We start from the raw sequence: 22,115 nt of genomic DNA, 5'->3' as shown, positions 1-22,115 counted from the left end.
TATATCTACGTCTAGTCCGTTAAATGTATATTTTAATTCTTCAGTGTAGAGTGCTCCATCTTGAATGCGAAATGACTCTAAATGACCCATTTAGCACTAAGTATTGAAAAGCACACACGCACGCACAGAGAAAACCAAAAACGACACTAATCTAGTGTGTCTCTTGCTATCAATGCTCCAACCAAACATACATCAGTGCAATTACTGAATCCTTCAGAGCTAACAATTTATGAAGTCTGGGTTAAACCATAGATAAGGCTGTCTAGAACTTTCATGTGATGTTAATGTCTCTCCGTTCTGCGACTGGGAAACGTGCTGGGCGTCGCGCCAATTCCCCCAGTCCCTGCCACGCAGAAAACGACCCAGGTTGTGTTGATCCGTGACGTCACTTGGAGGTATGGAGGGGGCGTGACCAATGAGAAGCCACGGTTTTGCCACATCTCCAAAATATGCATAAACATATAAACACTCGGCGCAGTGTGCCCTGTTAAAACGAGTCTCAAAAGCCCATTTGCAAACCAGTTGTGAAAACTTCGAAAGCGCAAATCCTCTCGTGAAACACTAAGGGATATCTCCATCATATTTGCTAGTACACTGTGAATTATGTGAGTCACAGATTCGAGTATAAAATGAGTTTCAGCGGTAGTAGCATACTGACCTTGGAAGCCGTCTGACCCAGAGATATAGGTCGTGTGAGTCTCGAACTATTATAACAGTTATCCCGATTCGATGGTGTCACTTTCAACATCACACATTTGACAAAGCAGGATTTGACTGGATTAAGACATTGTTCTCTTTGCTTCAACAGATGTCTGTTTCGGAGGGAAGGGTATTGAGAGTGTTGCCGTTTAAATCCTGCGGAAACCAACAACACTGTGCGAGATTAGCGAAGCGTGGTCGTCAGTAGCAGGCTATTGTAGTCTTAAATATGCATCGGCTTCTATGCTGAAACAAGAGACATTCCGAACCCCTTCGACAGATCATGTGCTACTCGTCTCTGAAAACACGTCGCGCTCCTTGAGTATGTCATAATAGACAGCTGGTAAATAGGGATTGACGTCTTTCCTGAGTAAGAAAAGTTTGGACATATATCTCCAACGTCATATTTCCTCTGACTTTAAATCTCTACAGGTTGTGTATTAAATGGAGATTATCACGTCTGTGCTCGTGTGTATTGCCATCCTGCTGATGAAGACGTTATGGAAAATGAAAAAGAAGAAGAGTCGCTTGCCAGGGCCTCCGACATTAGAAGCGTTTAAAAGTCTCCTGAATACGTCGTCGACGACAGGTCTTCACGTCGCCGTCACGGACTGGGCTCAGAAATACGGCGACGTCCTGGCGCTCAAACTCCCTGGTCAAGCCATAGTGTTTCTCAACGAAGCTGACGTTGTGAAAGAGGTGTTTAGTTCGGAAGGTAACAAGAAGGTGACTAATGACAGGCAAGGTACTTTCGCGACCAAGTTTGTCTTTGACAATGGTTCCTTGGGGTTCCTCCAGTCGGGACAAGAACACTCCCGTCTGCGGCGTCTGTTTCATGCGTCGCTCCACCTTTACGGCGAGGGGGTCGAAGCTTACGAGATTCACGCGAGGAACGAGATGGACTATGTGGTCAATGAAATTGCTCAGCAAGATCAGGTGGATCTTGAAAAGGTCCTCTCCACCTCATTGATGAACTGTCTCCATAGTTTGGTAAGTGTTGGATTGTTTATAGATGATGATGATGATGATGGTGGTGAGAATAACGATGATGCTATGATTATCATTTTTGATTTGGTTGTTCCGATATCATCATCATCATCATTATTTTATTATCATTATTAGTAATATTACGTTCCAGGTATATTATACATGAGGCATCCATTCTGTATAGCTTATATCTAACAGTGTATGAAACAAGCCCCAAACGCCAAGGCTCGTAACTTCAAAATGTTCAAAGAATTAAACCAGACCTGACGCCAAGATATGGTGAACATCTAAAAATATTACCAGACCATCGTTCGTCAGACGTTTACTCAATCTGGGCGGTCGGACGGGCCCACTTTCATACCCTGCATATACTTGTATTCGATGTTGATAAGTAAGCAGCTGGACCCAGCTTCACAAAGCTGTCGTACGTAGCGCTACGACTGTCGTATTTCCTATACTGTAACAAGGGCTTACGATATCTTACGATAGCTTTCTGAAACGGGGCCCTGATCATATTTCCAACTTGTAATCTTACCCTGCCCATCAAACACAACAAGCATGTTACATTCCGCTCACAATGTTCACCTGAAGTCAAGCCTATAGCTAGTCAAAATTAAAGTTATTTTGTCAGCAAGAGCTGCGGACGATTTCCCTTCCCTATCCACATTCATAACGGGGCGGTGTGGTAGCCATGTGGTTAAAGCGTTCGTTCGTCACGCCTAAGACCCAGATTCTATGAATTGTGAAACCCTTTTTTCTAGTGTCCCTAGGCGTAATAATACGCCCAATTCCGGATTTCGCTAAAAGGCGGCGTGAAACCCAGCTTGAAGTCCCGTACCCATGAAATCTCGATTACCTGTTTGTTGGAGTATCGTGTACCGCTGTGAAGCGTGTATTCGGGTTAAGCACCACTTCGAATAATATTTCAGATATAGCCGGATGGATTGAATTGTGATGGGAATGTGTATGGTGTCAGATCGTGTAATGCGGGTGCGTAGGATGAGATAACCTATGTTTAGATTATATATGATGCAAACATGCATGGCCAAATTGAAACGATGAGATTACATGTGTCGGGGCGTGCATGGTGAGACTGAAATGATCAGATTACATATGACGGGGCGTGCGTGGTGAGACTGAAATGATCAGATTACATGTGACGGGACGTGCGTGGTGAGATTGAAATGGTGAGATTACATGTGACGGGACGTGCGTGGTGATATTGAAATGATGAGATTACATGTGACGGGGCGTACGTGGTGAGATTGAAATGATGAGATTACGTGTGACGGGGCGTGCGTGGTGAGATTGAAATGGTGAGATTACATGTGACGGGACGTGCGTGGTGAGATTGAAATGATGAGATTACATGTGACGGGGCGTGCGTGGTGAGATTGAAATGATGAGATTACGTGTGACGGGGCGTACGTGGTGAGATTGAAATGGTGAGATTACATGTGACGGGACGTGCGTGGTGATATTGAAATGATGAGATTACATGTGACGGGGCGTGCGTGGTGGTATTGAAATGATGAGATTACATATGACGGGGCGTGCGTGGTGAAATTGAAATGACGAGATTACGTGTGACGGCGCGTACGTGGTGGTATTGAAATGGTGAGATTACATGTGACGGGACGTGCGTGGTGACACTGAAATGGTGAGATTACATATGACGGGGCGTGCGTGGTGAGATTGAAATGGTGAGATTACATGTGACGGGACGTGCGTGGTGATATTGAAATGGTGAGATTACATGTGACGGGGCGTGCGTGGTGATATTGAAATGATGAGATTACATGTGACGGGGCGTGCGTGGTGAGATTGAAATGATGAGATTACATGTGACGGGGCGTACGTGGTGAGACTGAAATGGTGAGATTACATGTGACGAGGCGTGCGTGGTGAGATTGAAATGATGAGATTACATGTGACGGGGCGTACGTGGTGAGATTGAAATGATGAGATTACATGTGACGGGGCGTACGTGGTGATATTGAAATGATGAGATTACATATGACGGGGCGTGCGTGGTGAAATTGAAATTATGAGATTACATGTGACGGGGCGTACGTGGTCAGATTGAATGAAATTATATGCGACAGGGGCATGCATGGTGAGATTATGTGTGATCAGAATACGTAAGGTGAGATCGGTCATGATGAGGACGTGTTGAATGGAAGCGTGTGTGAAAAAGTAAAAAGCGTGTGTGAGTAAGGGAATCATGAGATCTAGTGAACCTTTTATAGAGGGGTGAGTGGGGCTGGATTTGAGCAATATTCCAGCAACACCACGGCAAGGGACACTAGAAATGGGCTTCACACATGGTACCCCAGTTCGGGTCTTTGGCGTGACGAGCGAACACTTTAACCACTTGGCCACACCACAGCCAATTTTCTAATCTCTAACCCGACCCTACGTCCCTGCAATGTTAAAGTTCTAAATAAAGCAAGTGTAGATTACATCGGGGCCTGAATCTGCCATCTCAATAGGGCTCTTTTCAAATGACAAGTGTGTATTTGTTACTATCCAAATTATATATATTGAGACACATAGTCTGGCTTTCTAATGGCTCAGTAGTCTATAACTAGCGGTACTAACTAGCGCGAGTTAGTCTAAATAAACCTGTCGGTTTGTTGACTAAACGCGCCGTCTGTTAGATAGACGAACTTGAAGACGGACAGAGCCGCACACGTGGGTTATGTTACTGCAGGAATGAAGATGATAGATAAGTCATAACGCTTCGCGGGTCCGAGTTGGAATTAGTTCCGCAGAGTTATGTCCCTTAGTGCTGCTAATTTGAGGATTTCATGACAAGTATTTTTGCATTTGATCCCATGATGATCCATGTTCTGTAAGGAATCTAACAAATTTAGCAAAGGTTTAAACGATATTTGTTCACAAGCACTTATGTACATTAACACAGACCTAGCTGATACCTGAATTATGTTTTGCTATAAGGATTTCGCCCTGGACAGCGTTTTTTGGTTGTGTATAGGCGACAACGACACAGCGGGGAATAAAAAGGCATCAGATGAAGGCAGTTACAGAAGGAATAGGGGCGATGGGGGTAGCCGAGTGGTTAAAGCGTTCGCTCGTCACGACAAAGACCCGGGGTCGATTCATATCATAGGCATAATGAGTTAGACGCGTTGAGATCCGGGCTACAATTGGTCTACAGCAACCCCTGCTTGTAAAAGACGACTAACGGGATAGGGTAGTCAAGGCTCGTTGACTTGGTTAAAGATGTCATCGTACATCGATGGGTACATCGATGCTCATGCTGTTGATCACTGGGTCGTCTGAGAGAAGCCCATGTTTTGTGTCGCAGTGTTGCTGGAATATTCCTTGAAACGGTGTGATCCCATACTCACTACAAAAAGAATATTTCTTTACTGATTTCAGCTGATAGGACGACGGGCTGAACGCGAGTCCCTTTCACTGTCGGCCATGTTGGATTTCAACAACGCCATGAACAAACTTCTGCGTTACGAACTAGATGCCACGTTGACGATGTTCCCGTTCCTCCGTCTTATACCTGGCTACTACAAAGTCATCTGCGACGACGTACACGAATCCAAGACACGGCTATTGCACCACTTCTTCGATCAATCCAAGGTAAAGCCCTCAAATACACGTTTCATTTTCACGAGAGAGAGAGAGAGAGAGAGAGAGTGAAAAGAGAGAGAGAGAGGTACTCAGAGACAGGCTGCCAGAGAGATACTGAGACAAAGAGACAGACATGAGAGGGAGAGAGAGAGAGAGAGAGAGAGAGAGAGAGAGAGAGAGAGAGAGAGAGAGAGAGAGCCTAAGTGAGACAGAGAAAGTGAGTGAGTGAGTTAAAATAAAATTTAAAGTCACATCGGCAATATGTCAGCCATATCGTGACGAAAACAATTTATATGAGAAAAATGAAAACATTTTGAAGAATGAAACCTGTCACGATGGACTGTGAAAATGCTAGGGTATCACAGATATGGGTATAAAGCTAGCATAGAAAAGTAAAACATTCTAGTAATTAAAGCAGACAATACAATCTAAAACACGGGCTATAGATCGCCAACGACTGAAGGTATATCACCATACTAGGGACCATGGTGACTTAGAGTACCTTTGCTACCTGCACGGACCCTAGTTCGATTTACATCATCTCTTCAGCCGCTGGAGAGTGTACGGAATGCTAGCCAAATTTAAAATAACACGAACACTACGATTAAAAACATGGTAGACTTAAATTTACATTGAATGTTTTGGGACTTACGTGTGTGTGTGTGTGTGTGTGTGTGTGTGTGTGTGTGTGTGTGTGTGTGTGTGTGTGTGTGTGTGAAAGAGAGAGAGAAAGAGAGAGAGAGAGAGAGAGAAAGAGGGTTGAGAGAGGTGCTGAAAAAGACATCGAGAAAGACAGGACAGACAGAGACAGGACAGAGGAACTGAGGGTGATTGAGAGAAAGAGACAGACAGAGAGAAAAAGAGACTGAGAGAAAGACAAAGACTGGGAGTGACAGAGAGGGACTGAGAGAGACTGTGAGACAGAGACTGAGAAAGAGAGGGGAGATTGAGAGAGAAACTGAGACATGAGAGAGAGGTACTAAGAGAGAGACTGACATCGAGCGAGGCTGAGAGAGGGTTATGAGAGAGAGAGAGAGAGAGACTGAAAGAGACGCTGAATTTAGTACCAGAAGTACCAGTATGAGGAATTCCAGAAGATAATCACACATATTGAATTTCCCTCCTACGTTTGTCAAATTTCGTCTGAAGGAGCAAAAGCCCGAGGTGAAGGGCGTGTACATCTTTACATCTTTTGAGAGAGCGATACTACACTGTCTAAGGTGCCATACAGAGTTGTCTCCCTTAGTCGTGACAGAATCCTGCGATTCTCGGTTCAAATCCCGGTTTGTCGCATCCATACATTCACAAAAAATGTACATTACCTTGGACTTACCTCGATTATAAAGGGGATACTTCATGATATAAGCGAAATGCAGCGCGTTATACCCAAGTGGTTAAAACGTTGACATGGGTAGAATGTGTGAAGCCTATTTCTGGAATCTCCGTGACACTGCTGGAATATTGCTAAAAGAGGCGTAAAATTAAACTCACTTATTAAATTGCTGTTTGCTCTCACTGACAGAATGAGTTCAATGCCGAACTGGGACAAGGTTTCATACACAACATTCTCACCGAACAAGCTCGTGGGGCAGGGGGCAAAAAGGCTGAGATCACGGACAGTCAAATCAAATGTTTCATACTGGATTTTCTCAATGCAGGTAAGGAAGGGCAGTAACTAGCCATTAAAAATAAAAACATTTTTTTTCGCCAAGCAATTTATGTGTTCGTGGTGTGTGACTGCGTTGATTTGCAACCAGTAGTACGGTTGAGCTGGTTCAAGTTGTTATACAAACATGTCAAATTAGGATACGTTGTCGTGGTTAGATATGTGTCACTGTTACGACATAATGGATCACGTCGTATAGTTTTTGAAGTTTATGTTGGAACAGACGTAGATTGAGACAATGTCGCATGACAACAATCAAGTGTGTCTGGATGTTTCAGCTGTTACAGGGTTCCATAAAGTTGTCTGGTGGTAGATGATTAGCCAAATGAATAAGCATTTTTTTATCACTAATTTCCCTAACTTGATTGCGTTGGGGGTAGACTTTTCATTCTATTGTACATTTTTGGTGGGTTAGAATGACATTATTTAATTTATGAATAGAATTGGTTGTAAACGTCAAATTTGTGACCTTGTTTTGTTGCAGCGCTTTTAAAATAAGTCCTAAAGACAGGTCTGGATGTTTTATTTTGTCAGATAGACACATTATTTGGTCAGATAGGCACATTATTTTGTCAACTCAAGGATCCGGGTTTTCGATGTTCCATTACTGTAGATGTACCCTTTTCAGTAATAATAATGTCACCATTTGTTCGACAAAATGACAATTTTGGGTTGGACCTGTCCTAGCGTCCGTGAATGAAACTCTGACTCATAAACATAGAATTATAAAGCTATAACATTATGTGTTAATTCATGAATAGGTCAACAGAGGGGCATTCTCATGGTGCCGTGTTAGAAACTGACGACAGTATGGATGATAGCATGACCAAGCTCCGATGGTGAGTGAGTGGGTTAGATTTTATGTCACTTTCAGCGATATTCCAGCAACATCACGGCCTGGGACACCAGAAATGGGTCTCACACATTGTGCCCATGTGGGTAGTCGAACCAGGGACGAACGACCTCCTTAACCAATAGGCTACCGGATTCTTCGTGTTCATGTTGAAACCTCAGATCAAAGTGTCAATAGCTGTACTGGATATATTTGTGTTTGAGACTTTTACCTATCTGATATTCCTGTTTCTAGGTTACGTGACAACACGTGGGGCACTGCTGGGTACAATGCTCTGTCTCATCAACAACCAGGACGTACAACAGAAAATGTACAATGAGCTTCAGACGCATATCGGTTCAAGGGAGGTAACTCTAGAAGACCGTCCGCAGCTTCCATACCTCGAAGCCGTCATTGTGGAGGCCTTGCGATACACCAGCCACACTCCTTTCAGTATTCCCCATCTTAGCCGCGGTGACATAGAGACAAGAGGGTACACAATATCCAAGGGAACCCTGGTATGTTGAATGCCAAATTTGATACAATGGGTGTATTTTAGATCCGTGAAGGTCCTGGGGTAGAATAGGCCTTCAGCAACCCATGCTTTTCGTAAGAGGACTCTAACGGGATCGGGTGGTCAGGCTCGCTGATTTGGTTGACACTTGTCATCGGTTCCCAGTTGCGCAGATCGATGTTGTTGGTCACTGGATTGTCTGGTCCAGACTCGATTATTTACAGACCGCCGCCATATAGCTGGAATATTGCTGATTGCGGCGTAAAACTAAACTCACTCACTGGGTGCATTTTAAAGATAAAATTAGTGAAGTGAATACATAATACCGCTTCAAAAATCTAGAAATGGCCCTTGTCCGATTAAGCAAATCGATTCATTTGGACAATTCTATCACGACGAGATTTACAGTAAGCTTTATAGTGAGGGTCTGTTTGACCTCGTAATGTGGTCTCTTCACTGTATTCCATATATGCTTGACGTTCATAGGGGCGCTTTGCTAGCCTAATGGTTAGAGCGTCCGCCCGTCACGCTGAAGACCCGGGTTCGACTCTCCAGGTGTACGTGGATACAATGTGTGAATCCAATTTCCGCCCTGATATTGCTGGAATATTGCTAAAAGCGGCGTAAAGCCGTTCCCACTTACTCGCAGTCGTTGATGTCTGAAGCTGACGTTGTTATTCTAAAGCTGACGTTGTCATTCTAAAGCTGACGTTGTTATTCTAAAGCTGACGCTAATTGTCATGACCCTGAAGCTGTCTATCATGCTCATGACATTGTTGACCATACAGCTGATACTGCTGTGCATGTTCTTGCCCATGAAGTGAGTGAGTGAATATTGCTAAACGCCGCATCAGTAATGTTGCAGCTATTCGCGGCGATCTTGCCCATGAAGCTAATATTAATGTTGGTATATTCCTGACGTCCTTTCCGCTATCGTCCTCTTCTGTGTTGCAGCTGGTGGCAAACTTGTGGAACATCCACCATGACCACCGGGTGTACGAGGACCCCTGGGTGTTCCGTCCGGAAAGGTTTCTGGACTCTGCTGGTCGGCTACTGCCTAAAGATCACCCCTTGAGGAGAAAGTAAGACCTAATTAATTGTTTCTATTTGGGTCATCAAAGAAACGGAGGAGGGCGTGCAACTATTCTATAAATCAAATTCAGCCAGTGGCTACCTCTCAGGTTCCAGATGTCTGACTCGGCGTTCATTGGTCAGAATGCTCCCGAAGTTTCCCTCGTTCTTGAACCAGGCAGTTTTGACTGGTTGGTAATACATGTGTATTTAACTACCTCACTATATTTCGGCCTTATGTGTTTGTCGGGTGATGAAGAAAGTTGGTGTGCAGATGTCTTTGGTATTATTTTAAGCTTGATAAAGCAAAAACAGAAACACCATGTTTTTAAATTATATATAACGTTATATAATAACCTTTAAATATTATCCTTACAGATCCATCCCTTTCGGTATTGGCAAGAGACAGTGTCCAGGCGAGAGCTTCGCAAAAAGCCGTTTATTCATGTATGTGGCAACCTTAGTGCAAAACTTCAAATTCCTACCACTAGAGGGAGAACGTGGTGCTTCCGCCGATCCACGAACATGGCGGCCAGGCGTCATCTTACATCTACCGGAAATCGTCTGCAAGGTTGTGAAGAGAAATACGTCATGTGACTAAATCAACGTTCCGCGGATTTGAAAAAAATACATTGGAAACTATATTTTGAAGGAAACTGCAACATAAAGACATATGTGCTCAGAACATATGAGACACTTGAGACATGTTCTTGGGCTTCATGAATTGAACGTTGTCCTGTTGCAATTGGCTGTGAAAAGAGACTAGTTGATACCGTTGAGGTGTTCATACACACATTGTGGATGGTTCCCAGAAAAAAAGAGATTACATTAAATATAGGAATCCAACCCAAATCTAGAATGATCAGGGGCTCCTTTCACGCAGCAACCTTTACTTAATCAACCTGAACTCCCATTCTTTGCAATAAGGTTACCTTTGTGACTTCATAAGGAGATCCTGGTCCAGGTTACATTGTTCGGGGAATCAAGGGGCATCGGCGCGGATGTTGGAAAGGGATCCACGAATACCTTAGTAATGGCATCATGTCATATTTGTATATGCAGGATTGAGCTGTCAAGCACGACAAGTAAAATCATATTATACATTGACAAAACGGGAGGACAGAACAACGGTTACGTTCTCCGTTGACTGTTTACAGTTCTCACATGTAAACATATTATTAGTAGTTGTATGCGTATGTCTGTATATATATCACTGTTAATTTACAGGTAGCATTGTCCCTTAGCCATGCAGTGATCGCTGGTTATGGTTTCTATAAACGATTCATGCATGATGGCTGGATATGTCGACACAATACCCCGATCTGTCGGTTATGCGTGTCTAAGCGTAGCGCAGCATACTGCAGAAACCAGTTTGGCCTGGCTTGGCCTCTTTCGGATTACCTCCAACGTTAGAGGGAGGCGTCCGTATCATAATAACGGTAATATTGAAGACAGCAGCTCACTCACTCCACTGATTTGCATGGGTTGCTCCGTTTCTACAGGGCAGCAGTGTAACATACATGTATGTATCGACAATTTGAGGCACAAACAATGCATTAGTTAATATGAAAATTGTATAATATCAATAAATATTTTCAAACTTGCTTTTTGTGCTTTGGGTCGTTATGTCCATGACAGTTTTCTTCAGATATATCTTAGGAGGGTTTCAACAGCACAGACACCTAAAAACAAAGCGCGTTCTGAATAACATCAGTGATCCCGGGACCCGTTCCCGAAAGCGATGGTAGGGCTAAGACTGTCGTAGTCAGTCCAATACGTTAACATATACTGAAAAACAAAAGAAACGTATCCATTTTTTTCAAACTTGCGTTTCTTTTGCTGTTCAGTATGGATTTGAGATTGACGTTGTGGTACAATCGCTTCGAGGAACGCAGCTCTGAAACGCTAAGGACGTGGCATTATTTAGTAATATCCCTTCCACAGGACGGCGGTCTGTAAATAACCAAGCCTGGGCCGGACAATCCAGTGATCAACAGCATGAGCATCGATCGAAGCAACCAGGCCAGCGAGCCTGTCCACCCGATTACATACGGCGCCTCCTACGGCGAGCATGGGTTACTGAAGATCAGTTCTAATCCATATCTTCAATGGTAACGTTGTGATAAGAATACTTTTATGAAATACTAAAAGCAAATACAGAATCAGTACAGGTCTATTTCAGTTTTGTCAAAACTACTGGGGGACGGTAAGCTACCGCGAAGCCCCGACGAAATAATGTGAGTTAGTGAGTGAATTAAGTTTTTCGAGGTTTCAGCAATATGTACGTATGTGGGGAATCGAACCCGGGTGTTCAGCGTGACGAGCGAACACTTTAACCACTAAGTTACCCATCCGCCCTCATCCGAACAGAACAGAACAGAACGCTGTTAGACTGGGGCACCAAATCAGCGATCTAGCCCGTTCCTGAATCTGCGACGAAACTGAAAGTCTGAGAAATGGTAGCCTTCGCCGCGTACTTTGTGTCTATACCCCTAGGCCTGACAAGTGTAAACCTTCAGGCATCGATTGGGCGAGTGCGTGAGTATAGTTTTCCGTTGCGTTTGCCGATATTCCAGCAATATCACAGTGGGACACACCAGAAATTGACTTCACGCATTATGCCCATGTTGAAAATCGAACTCGGGGCTTAGGTGTAACGAGCAAGCGATTTGCCCACTCGGCTACCCTACTTCGTGGACTCCCATTTTCGAAGTTATGAATGTCTTAGGAAGTGGCATGAGTTCCATGTGCAGTTAAACGTTCTTAGTAAAGTACAAATTCTGGCACTGACGAAGTTTCGGGTTCCAGAACCCATTGAGGATTCGGACTTAAATTGTTCTTCAACACCAATCAAGATGGTGAACGTTTCTAGATTTTATGGGCGCTTTCACAGTGAGAGAGAGAGAGAGAGAGAGAGAGAGAGAGAGAGAGAGAGAGAGAGAGAGAGAGAGAGAGAGAGAGAGAGAGAGAGAGAGAGAGAGAGAGAGAGAGAGAGAGAGAGAGAGAGAGAGAGAGAGAGAGAGAGAGAGAGAGAGAACAAAGTCAGCGAGCCTGACCACTCAAATCTCATTTCGGCTCACATTCCCGATTTTTACATCATTCAGTGTGTTAATCCCTTAAATTCACATTGTCACAACATCAAAAGGGATTATACTAAAACTACCCCGAAATCCCCGTTTGTCGCCTCTTACGACAAGCACGGGTTGCTGAGGACCCGTTCTTACCTTGATGTGTATGTGATCAAACTAGCAGCACAAATAGGCAGCACAAACGAAACAAAATCGCACCATTGTAGAGATGGGTGCGTTTAATTTTGTTAACGGTCACACTTGGTCAATTCTAAACGCTCAGAAGGAAAACCCGGTGTTCATTCTGCATCTGTTTCTATAGTAAGACCCAGTCAATTACAAATAGAACATTGTCGGTCATATCCTCTTCCCGCTAGGCGCGGCTTGGATGCATAGTTAACAACAAAATCTGGCACTCCTGTTTCATAACCTGACAAAACAGACAAATAAAGAACATTCCATCAAGGAAAAATCACATCCTGGTGATTTAATATGTATTTCTGACGCAGGTCAAAGCTGCATGCACAATAACCATTAATATTATAGATACTGAATTTCATGACTGATTGAATATGTTTTCTTGCCGCTCGTTGCAATATCCCAGTGATGTCTGGGTGAGTATGTGAGTTTAGTTTTACGCCACCTTCAGCAATAATTCATTTATTTTTCAGCGACTTATGTATTTTTCTTATAATTGACAAGTTTTCTTTTCCTGTTTCCCCTTTTACAGTAAAAGGTAACAGAGTCATAGGACTCAGGGGTCCTTTGCAATAAAACAAAACTCAAAACAACGACACAAGACACCACAATGTATTCACTCACCAGTCACACTTACAAGATTCAAATAATTACAGTAAGTTTGTTTAAGTTCAAGTTCATTCAGCCTATACATGTATTAGTTTTTCATAAGAGATCAAGAAGAAAGAATCCGGAAAGTCAGTTAAAATCATGATATGACATCCACTTCCTACAAAACGTATCTTGTTCACGACCTAAAACCTTTAAAAATATGTTTATTAATGTGCCACACAGGTGTTTAGTAATGGTGGAATGTTTATTAATGTGCCACACGGGTGTTTAGTAATGGTGGAATGTTTATTAATGTGCCACACGGGTGTTTAGTAATGGTGGAATGTTTATTAATGTGCCACACGGGTGTTTAGTAATGGGGGAATGCTTATCAATGTGAAACACAGGTGTTTAGTAATGGTGGAATGTTTATTAATGTGCCGCACAGGTATGTAATAATGGTGGAATGTTTATTAATGTGCCACAAGTTGTGTTTAGTAATGGTGGAATGTTTATTAATGTGCCACACAGGTATTTAATAATGGTGGAATGTTTACTAATGGGCCACACGGGTGTTTAGTAATGGTGGAATGTTTATTAATGTGCCACACGGGTGTTTAGTAATGGTGGAATGTTTTTTAATGTGCCACACGGGTGTTTAGTAATGGTGGAATGTTTACTAATGGGCCACACGGGTGTTTAGTAATGGTGGAATGTTTACTAATGTGCCACACGGGTGTTTAGTAATGGGGGAATGTTTATTAATGTGCCACACGGGTGTTTAGTAATGGTGGAATGTTTACTAATGGGCCACACGGGTGTTTAGTAATAGTAGCATTTTACATTATGGACATGACAGTATGTCAACTAAAATCTAAATCCATTATATTCCAAACTGCTATGAAACATTATCCGTGCACATCAGAGCCAGAAGGAACTGATAAAATAAAATAATTGAAAAAAGCATGCTTGTTATCACTTATTAAGCACGTGTACTCTTTGGTTTGTTTCTTGATCAACGATGTACTTGTCAAGCGTTTGTCTATATGCTGGCGGTTTGAGAATAATCGATTACAATAAGATAATTGATGAGAGACCTATATGCCAAACAATCCGTGCAGATCAGAGTCTAAAGCAACCTATGCTTGTCCTTACATCGTTACATCGGGTGGTCAGACCTCGCTGACTTGGTTGACAAGTCATGCCACCCCAGGTGCGTAGATCGATGCTCATGCTGCCAGTGACTGCATTTGTATTTACACACACACACACAGACACACACACAGAGACAGACAGACAGACACACAGACACAGACACAGACACACAGACGCACACACAGACACACACACAAAGAGACAGACACACATACACACGGAGTACGCGTTTTTCTTGAAGAAATGGTGATGGTTTCGACTCTTGTTCTCAGGGTGATGAATTTCCACCTGTGGCGAAAACTGCACCTGGAAAGAAGTGTTCACGAGGGTTAAGCACTGAAAAACACATAGAAGCACCGATCTAAGAAAAAAAAAACCCAAAAAACAAACAAAACAAAAACAAAACAAAACAAACATAAACAACCCCCCAAAACAACCAACCAACCAACCAAACAAAATCAAGAACAAACTAACAAACAAATTCAAGAACAAACTAACAAACAAAAAAATCCAAACAAACAATAATTCGATATCTGGTCCATTTCAGATCCTTAATGTCTACTCTCCAATGAGTAAACAGTAAATATAATCATCACCAACCTGTCGGTAAATGAACTATTTCGATGTAGGGGGGCGAGTATGATCCTGATGATCCTGAGGTCATTGTTGAGTCAGTTGGTGCAGCGTTACGATGGTCCTCAAACCCTGAATATATAATCTTAGATGTGAAAATAGTACTAAAGATTTAATTAGCTGTGTGCATACGATCTAATGAGCAATCGCGAGCGAACAGCAGAGAGTTAGAGACAGACCGAGAGAGGGGCTGAGAGAGGGACTGAGAGAAACTATGAGGGACACGAGAGGAAGACTGAGAGAGTAAGTGAGAGATCGATAGATCGACGAAGAGAGAGACTGAGAGACAGACTGAAAGAAACATATGAGGGAGACTGAGACAGAGTGAGACTGAGAGAGAACCTAAGTGAGAGAGCATGAGAGACAGAGAGAAAGAGACTGAGACAGAGACTAAGTGAGACGAGTGAGAGAGAGAGAGAGAGAGAGAGAGAGAGAGTTACAAGGCGAATATACGTACGAGAAATATCATTCATGGATGCGTAGGTTGAATCTATCAAATGGCTTGGATCTGGAGGTGGTCGTGTGCATCTCTGTACTGAAAAGCACGTAAATTTGTCGTAAAGCATGCATGTTATAACAATCTCCACTACAACACTCTCCACTACCACACTCGTCACTACAACACTCTCCACTAGAACACCCTCCACTACCAAACTCTCCACTACAACACTCTCCACTACCACACTCTCCACTACAACACTCTCCACTACATCACTCTCCACTACAACACTCTTCACTACAACACTCACCACTACAACACTCTCCACTACAACACTCTCCACTACAACACTCTTCACTACAACACTCACCACTACAACACTCTCCACTACAACCTCACCACTGCAACACTCTCCACTACAACACTCTCCACTACAGCACTCTCCACTACATCACTCACCACTACAACACTCTCCACAACAAAACACTCCACTACAACACTCACCACTACAACACCCTCCACTACAACACTCTCCACTACGTACCGGGCTGTTTGTTTCCTGATATACGCCACATTTGGCAATAGTTTATCTACGCGATGCTGGTTTGAAAATAATCATTTAAAATACAAGGATGTCATACACAGATGAATAACGCATGCAAGTTCCTTGATTGACTGATTAACACCGCCATAGATTGTCCACATGATGGTGGTTTAAAAATATTTGTGTCTGGATTTGTGCAGTACAGTGAATGAAATCATGACCGTCGCAGCATGGAAGACACGTCTCTTTGACAAAATAGACCAATTTCTTTCAACAAAGGATAACTGAGAGTGAGTCTAACCCATGTACACTACTTAGTACACAGGTGTATGAAATGTAAAAACCTCTTCGATCCATTCTCCTGGGAATTTGACTTCACTAAACATCCTTTGAAGTGGGACTTTTCTTTGACACATTGTATATATCTGTTTGTACGCCAAGGCAGATCTTTCTCAGCTTTAGGAACCTTTGAAATAAAATATGTTGGGAATCCACCGCGTATTATTGTCCATGATATTCAACACCTCCGGTTACTTCGGTCAAATACTTCGGTCAGAACTTCATTATTTATCAATTCGTGTTTGTAAATTGAAAAGACTGAACTCGTGGGATTGTTTCAAGATTAATGAAGAATGTCCACTTGGTTACATACAAAACAAAAATTTTGTTGTAGCTCCTTAAATTACTGGTGCAGTTACTTACTGATTATAATGGCAGCCAATACGACAACGGCAACAACAGCAACAACAGCGACAACAACGAGGACAACAGCATATGTTGGCATAGACGTGTCTGGTTCTGGCCTGAATGTCGGAGACATGTGTGAAGAACTTGTTTGCGCTTCATCTGGCACTGGTGTGTCCGTCGGTGGCATGTGTGCAAAACTGGTTTGTTCTGTAACACATATATATCAACATATAGCTTACATAACTCCAAGTTTTGTTCTTAGATGTCTGTTTGTTGGATACAATGCACTTGTTCTTTATTCTTCAATGAAGGAGCAGGAATAAGCTCTGAAATGCCATGATAAGTTATAAAAAGATATTGCTATTCATGGAACGGGTCATACCAAAACATGAGTCTCATTAACTCATTCAGACAATGACCTACTTTTCAGTCGATCCGAATTTTCTCGTGTGAAAGTGCAAATAGGCATCACAAACAAATCTGGTTATATTGAATTCCAATTAATTGTTCCATAAGGAATGGTATTTACAAATAAATTTTAATTTCATACTTATAAACACCGTATTTCTATTGTGGAATCACAGACTGCCCCAGTTAGATGAGGTCGTAAAATGATGCATAATACATCTGTCACACTTGTTACACCTGTTTTTGCGCTTATTCAGTGTAGTTTTGTAATGCATGTTATTATATCAATTCCGTATCAGACCCCAAAAGTTTTCTCGTTTTGAGAGTTCCCATTCTCTTCCCACAGTGGTTACTTGTCACATCTTCCTACGTAACCTCTGTTCTAATACGATCCTTTCGTGGTGCGAGTGTTCAAGACTCGTGAGTGGAGGCAATCAGATTTGGTAGTGCAATCAGCGACCTTGTTTCAAAAGTCATCGTTCGATAGATCTCGGTCATTTCCGGATGCATCGTGAAAACTAGAACCTCTTCCCGAGCACGATACTCAAATGTTTCTTCTAGACAGAACTCAGTCATGTCATTTTTGTTTCTCCACATTGCTTGCATTTGTCAAGTTGAATCAAAGTCGATGTAACACATGCTCTGATTGGACAGAAAAAAGAGAGGTAAATCTGGTGCCATTTATTGCCACAAGGGGATTTTATGAGAACCGCGAAATATGACCGTATTAGAACAGAGGTTCGTAGGAAGATATGACAAGTAACCTCTGTGGGAAGCGAATGGAGAGTTCCATGATTTCCAGGCCTACGTTTTGTCAGTACTCGTTGTATGACAGAGCACACTGTATGACGTTTTTGCAAGAGTTAGACGGAACGTTGTGTTGCAATACACAAGTGCTTAGACGCATCAGGTTATACTGATACTCGCTTCTCTCGTTTGATAACAAATCATTAAAAATGGCATTAAATGGAACGTCGTTTAGTATCCTCTACGTATCAATGGAAAATGTTGTCCCTGTATATTATTTCTTTAAATCAGCAAGTCAGCGGTTGTGTCGAACATTGGAAAACTCGAAGGCAGTTTCTGCTCTTCGACACAACGGTAGTTTTACTGCCTGTTTAATCAATACTTCCAACAACCTTCAGCGCAAGAACATAAATTAGAAGCCTTCCTTACTGAAATTAGTCGACCTAAAATTAAACGCTTACCACTAACACACGCACAGCCCAGTTTGATGACATATAGTGATAGGTCAGAGTGGTAGCCTAGTGGTTAAGCGTTCGATCGTCACGTCGAAGATCCGGGTTCAATTGGAAACATGGGTACAATGTGTGGAGCCAAGTTCTGCTGGCCCATAGGAGTGATATTGCTGGAATATTGCTATAACGGCGTAAAACTAAACTCACTCACTCACTCACCTGTAACGGTCTTTCGTGGTGGTGGGAGAGACACGGAACAGAAATTGTCCATTGTTTGTTCCAAGTTGAATCCCAAACATAGCTGACTTGTAGAGGAGGAAACGCTTGCTTCATGCACCAGGCCAATCAACGCAAAGGGGGAATCCGCTTCAACGAGGTATTCGCCATTAGGTACAGTCATTGTAGTAACGACAAAGTTTTCAACTCTTTCCCACTTAAGGTACTTTTTTTCCGTAAGAAGATTCTTGTCTATAGTTAATCCAGTTTTGCCAGAATAACAGGCAATAGTCGTAAGGTGAAATGTTGCATCACCTGTGTGTGGACTTGGAACAGGGTAAACCTTTTTGTATCGCTCAACGGGTGGTACAAGTGTCAAAGACGTTGGATTAAGACCCGTTTTCCATCGACACATTGTCGTGACAAGGATAGGCTTACTGGCCATCAGATAGAGACCCTTTTCAACTCCCAAAGAGGTCTGGTCTGCTTCTCTGAGGGTAATGTTGGCAGCCGTTCCAGATACACGAAGCACTGTCCCTTCATATGCAGCGATGAACTTGGCTTCTTGGTAAAGACAATTGGGTATTCGAGGGACCACATACACCTGACCTAACAAGGTCACCGGAGGATACTGCTCAAAGGATGGATCTCTGGTATTATTGAACACTGCGTTAAAAGGGAAGCGGTTTCTAAAGTTACCAGCAAACACTGCCACAACCTTGGTGCTGCGAACAACGGTCCCGGTAATGTCGGACGTGGCCTCAAACGACAGTGACTGATACTGGTTTAAGGTCAGCTGGATTATCTGCCCTTTGGTGTAAGTGTTACCCAGAACCGTGACAGGTTTGGACGACTGCAGTGTGATGGTCACGTCGGTGTCGTCATCAGATGCGATAACGACCATCTGGGCACGTCCTACATCTCCGGGTTTGTATGTTGAGATAATGTAGTGAGTTCATAGGGCTGAGATTGGCAAGGCAAGGTACGCATAGTGCTCTGCCCAGTGGGCTGAACACATGACTGTGGCTTCGAAAGAACCAATTATGACATCATCATGCGTGGTGAGACTCAAAATGAGGGCTTTATTTTCTTTGCCACCGTCCAGATAAGATTCATTTCCAGGTACTCTGAACACTCCTTGTCTGTAGGGGTAGAGGGTGGCGTTTAATCCAGGCTTCTGGAGCACAGCAGCAACAGCTTTTGAAGCTGTGTATTTGACTTCGAATTCGTGTTCAACACTCATGGGGAGGGTCAGAAGATACTTCAGCTCAAGGCAATGCATGGCACCTACAAAGAAACTATGTCAGGTTACCGTTGTCAGTCACACGTTGTTTACACATTTCAAGAGCTAAAGCTGGGGATTCTGTAATATTAAACTGAACCATACAGGCAGTAAAATGGACCGGCCATGGTATCTGAATGAGTGAGGCGTGCGTGCGTGCCGAACGTGTAAGCGTGCAGGTTTGAAGGGAGCGTCGTGTGTGTGCGAGGTTTGGGATGTGTTCGTGAGCGTTGCTGTGTGTTCGAGGTTTGGGATGTGTTCGTGAACGTTGCTGTGTGTTCGAGGTTTGGGATGTGTTCGTGAGCGTTGCTGTGTGTTCGAGGTTTGGGATGTGTTCGTGAGCGTTGCTGTGTGTTCGAGGTTTGGGATGTGTTCGTGAACGTTGCTGTGTGTTCGAGGTTTGGGATGTGTTCATGAGCGTTGCTGTGTGTTCGAGGTTTGGGATGTGTTCGTGAGCGTTGCTGTGTGTTCGAGGTTTGGGATGTGTTCGTGAACGTTGCTGTGTGTTCGAGTATTGAGATATGTGAGCGAAGATGGGATGCGTACATGTTGGGATGTGTGAGCGAGTGTTAAGATGTGTTTGAGAAGATGGTATATGTGTGCGAGTGTTGTAATGTGTGAGCAGAGATTGGATGTGTGAGTGAGTCTGTGAGTGTTGGGATGTGTGTACGAATGTTAGGCTGTGTGAGTGGAGATACGATGTGTAAGTGAGTGCTGTGATGTGTGTGTGGTGATTGGATGTGTCAGCGGAGATGGGATGTGTGAGCAGAAATGGGATGTGTGCCTGAGTGGGTGTTAGGAAGTGTGAGTTGTTGTAATATGTGTGCGTGTGAGCGGAGATGAGCTGTGTAGGTGTTGTGATGTGTGTGCGAAGACGGGATATGTGTGCAACTGTTGTGATGTGTGAGTGGAGATGGAATGTGTGAGTGTGTCCGTGAGTGTTGGGATGTGTGTACGAATGTTGGGATGTGTAAGTGAGTGTTTGAGTGGTAGTGTGATGTGTCAGCGGAGATGGGATGTGTGAGCTGAGATGGGATGTGTGCCTGAGTGGGTGTTAGGAAGTGTGAGTTATTGTGATGTGTTGGTGGACAAATAAACATTGATACCAAATGTCAGTGACGTTTGTAATTATTACATGGAACTGAAAAGCACCTGTCCAGTAAAAAGTGGTAGCTTTTTTGAAATTATCAATAACCAAAGTTCTTACCTTGTAACATAAGAAGGATAAAGGGTGTGGTCAAGCCCATCGTAAATGGTATATGCAGAGAAGATATCACACTGTAATAAACATAGCATACATAAATGAATTTAACACGCACACGATATAAATAAATTTAGAACGGCTATCACCTCACCCCAACCTCACCCACTCACACACTACCCCACACACCACACGCACGCACGCACGCACGCACGCACGCACACACACACACACACACGCACACACATCATGCCGAGCTGAACATCATCGGATCAACATCCGTCATGTGATGACTGTCGCGGTTCAACTCAATTCTAGGTCAAATAACACCTGTTATACATGGTCGCTTTTCGCTTTAAATTGTTTGCCATCAACAAACTAAATTGTGATACAATAATTCACTCCAGGAATTCATTGAATTCTGAAATATGAAGTTTACCTCATCATGAATGGAGAACGCCTCCTTGTTTATTTACTCAAGTTTCCAAAGGACTAGGTGCATCTGAACCAGTAACTTGGCTTAATGGTTTAAGCATTCTTCTCTTCACATATAAAGACCTGGTTCAATTCCTAATGACTGAAACTCATGTTGAGTACATCTGATGACCAGCTACATGATACTAATGAAATGTAACTAAAAGTAGCGTAAAACCACTTTCACTACATCACACCAAATAATAAAACGTCACCGACCAATAATTGAACATGATACACTTCAGTATCTTATGTCTATTCACCCCCTAAAACCAAGGTTAAAGATGGCTTACTGTTCCAAACTGTGCCCTTTACCAACACAGCTGTTTCAGATCGACATCGCTATTTTACACGAACATTTCATATTTAAATGAAATTTGGGTGCGTTCGTTGAATACGAATAGAGCAACTAGGTCGAGAAAACATGTCTCATCTATACTGCTCAGAAGAAGGTCATCCTCCCAACATCCTACTAACAACGGTAATGTGAAATAATCGGGTTATCCTTAAAGTCCTTTGTATAGTATACTTTACAACTGATGTTAGTGTTCTATCTACCTTGATAGCTGTATCTGCTTAGCTGGAAGGCGTCGGTTGTGATGTGGCAGCAGAATTAAGGCTGTGTTTCTGGATCATGTAGAA

The 22,115-nt window shown here is 43.0% G+C and overlaps 1 protein-coding gene and 1 pseudogene across 1 annotated transcript; one reads left to right on the top strand and one right to left on the bottom strand.

Annotated features, from left to right (window-relative positions):
* The first annotated feature begins 487 nt into the window (after positions 1-487).
* LOC137276973 (cytochrome P450 1A1-like) lies at positions 488-10,983 on the top strand. Its single transcript, XM_067808624.1, has 6 exons — positions 488-1,689; positions 5,092-5,304; positions 6,818-6,953; positions 8,049-8,311; positions 9,262-9,389; positions 9,757-10,983. The coding sequence occupies exons 1-6, from the start codon at positions 1,144-1,146 to the stop codon at positions 9,977-9,979; spliced, it is 1,509 nt and encodes a 502-aa protein (XP_067664725.1). The 5' UTR covers positions 488-1,143; the 3' UTR covers positions 9,980-10,983.
* Positions 10,984-13,305: 2,322 nt separating this feature from the next.
* Positions 13,306-22,115, bottom strand: LOC137276972 (uncharacterized; annotated as a pseudogene).

The sequence above is a fragment of the Haliotis asinina genome, chromosome 3 (genome assembly GCF_037392515.1).
Source record: "Haliotis asinina isolate JCU_RB_2024 chromosome 3, JCU_Hal_asi_v2, whole genome shotgun sequence".
Classification (NCBI taxonomy): Eukaryota; Metazoa; Mollusca; class Gastropoda; order Lepetellida; family Haliotidae; genus Haliotis; species Haliotis asinina.
Note: the sequence above shows the minus strand (reverse complement) of the source record. Positions and strands in the feature narration are given on the sequence as shown.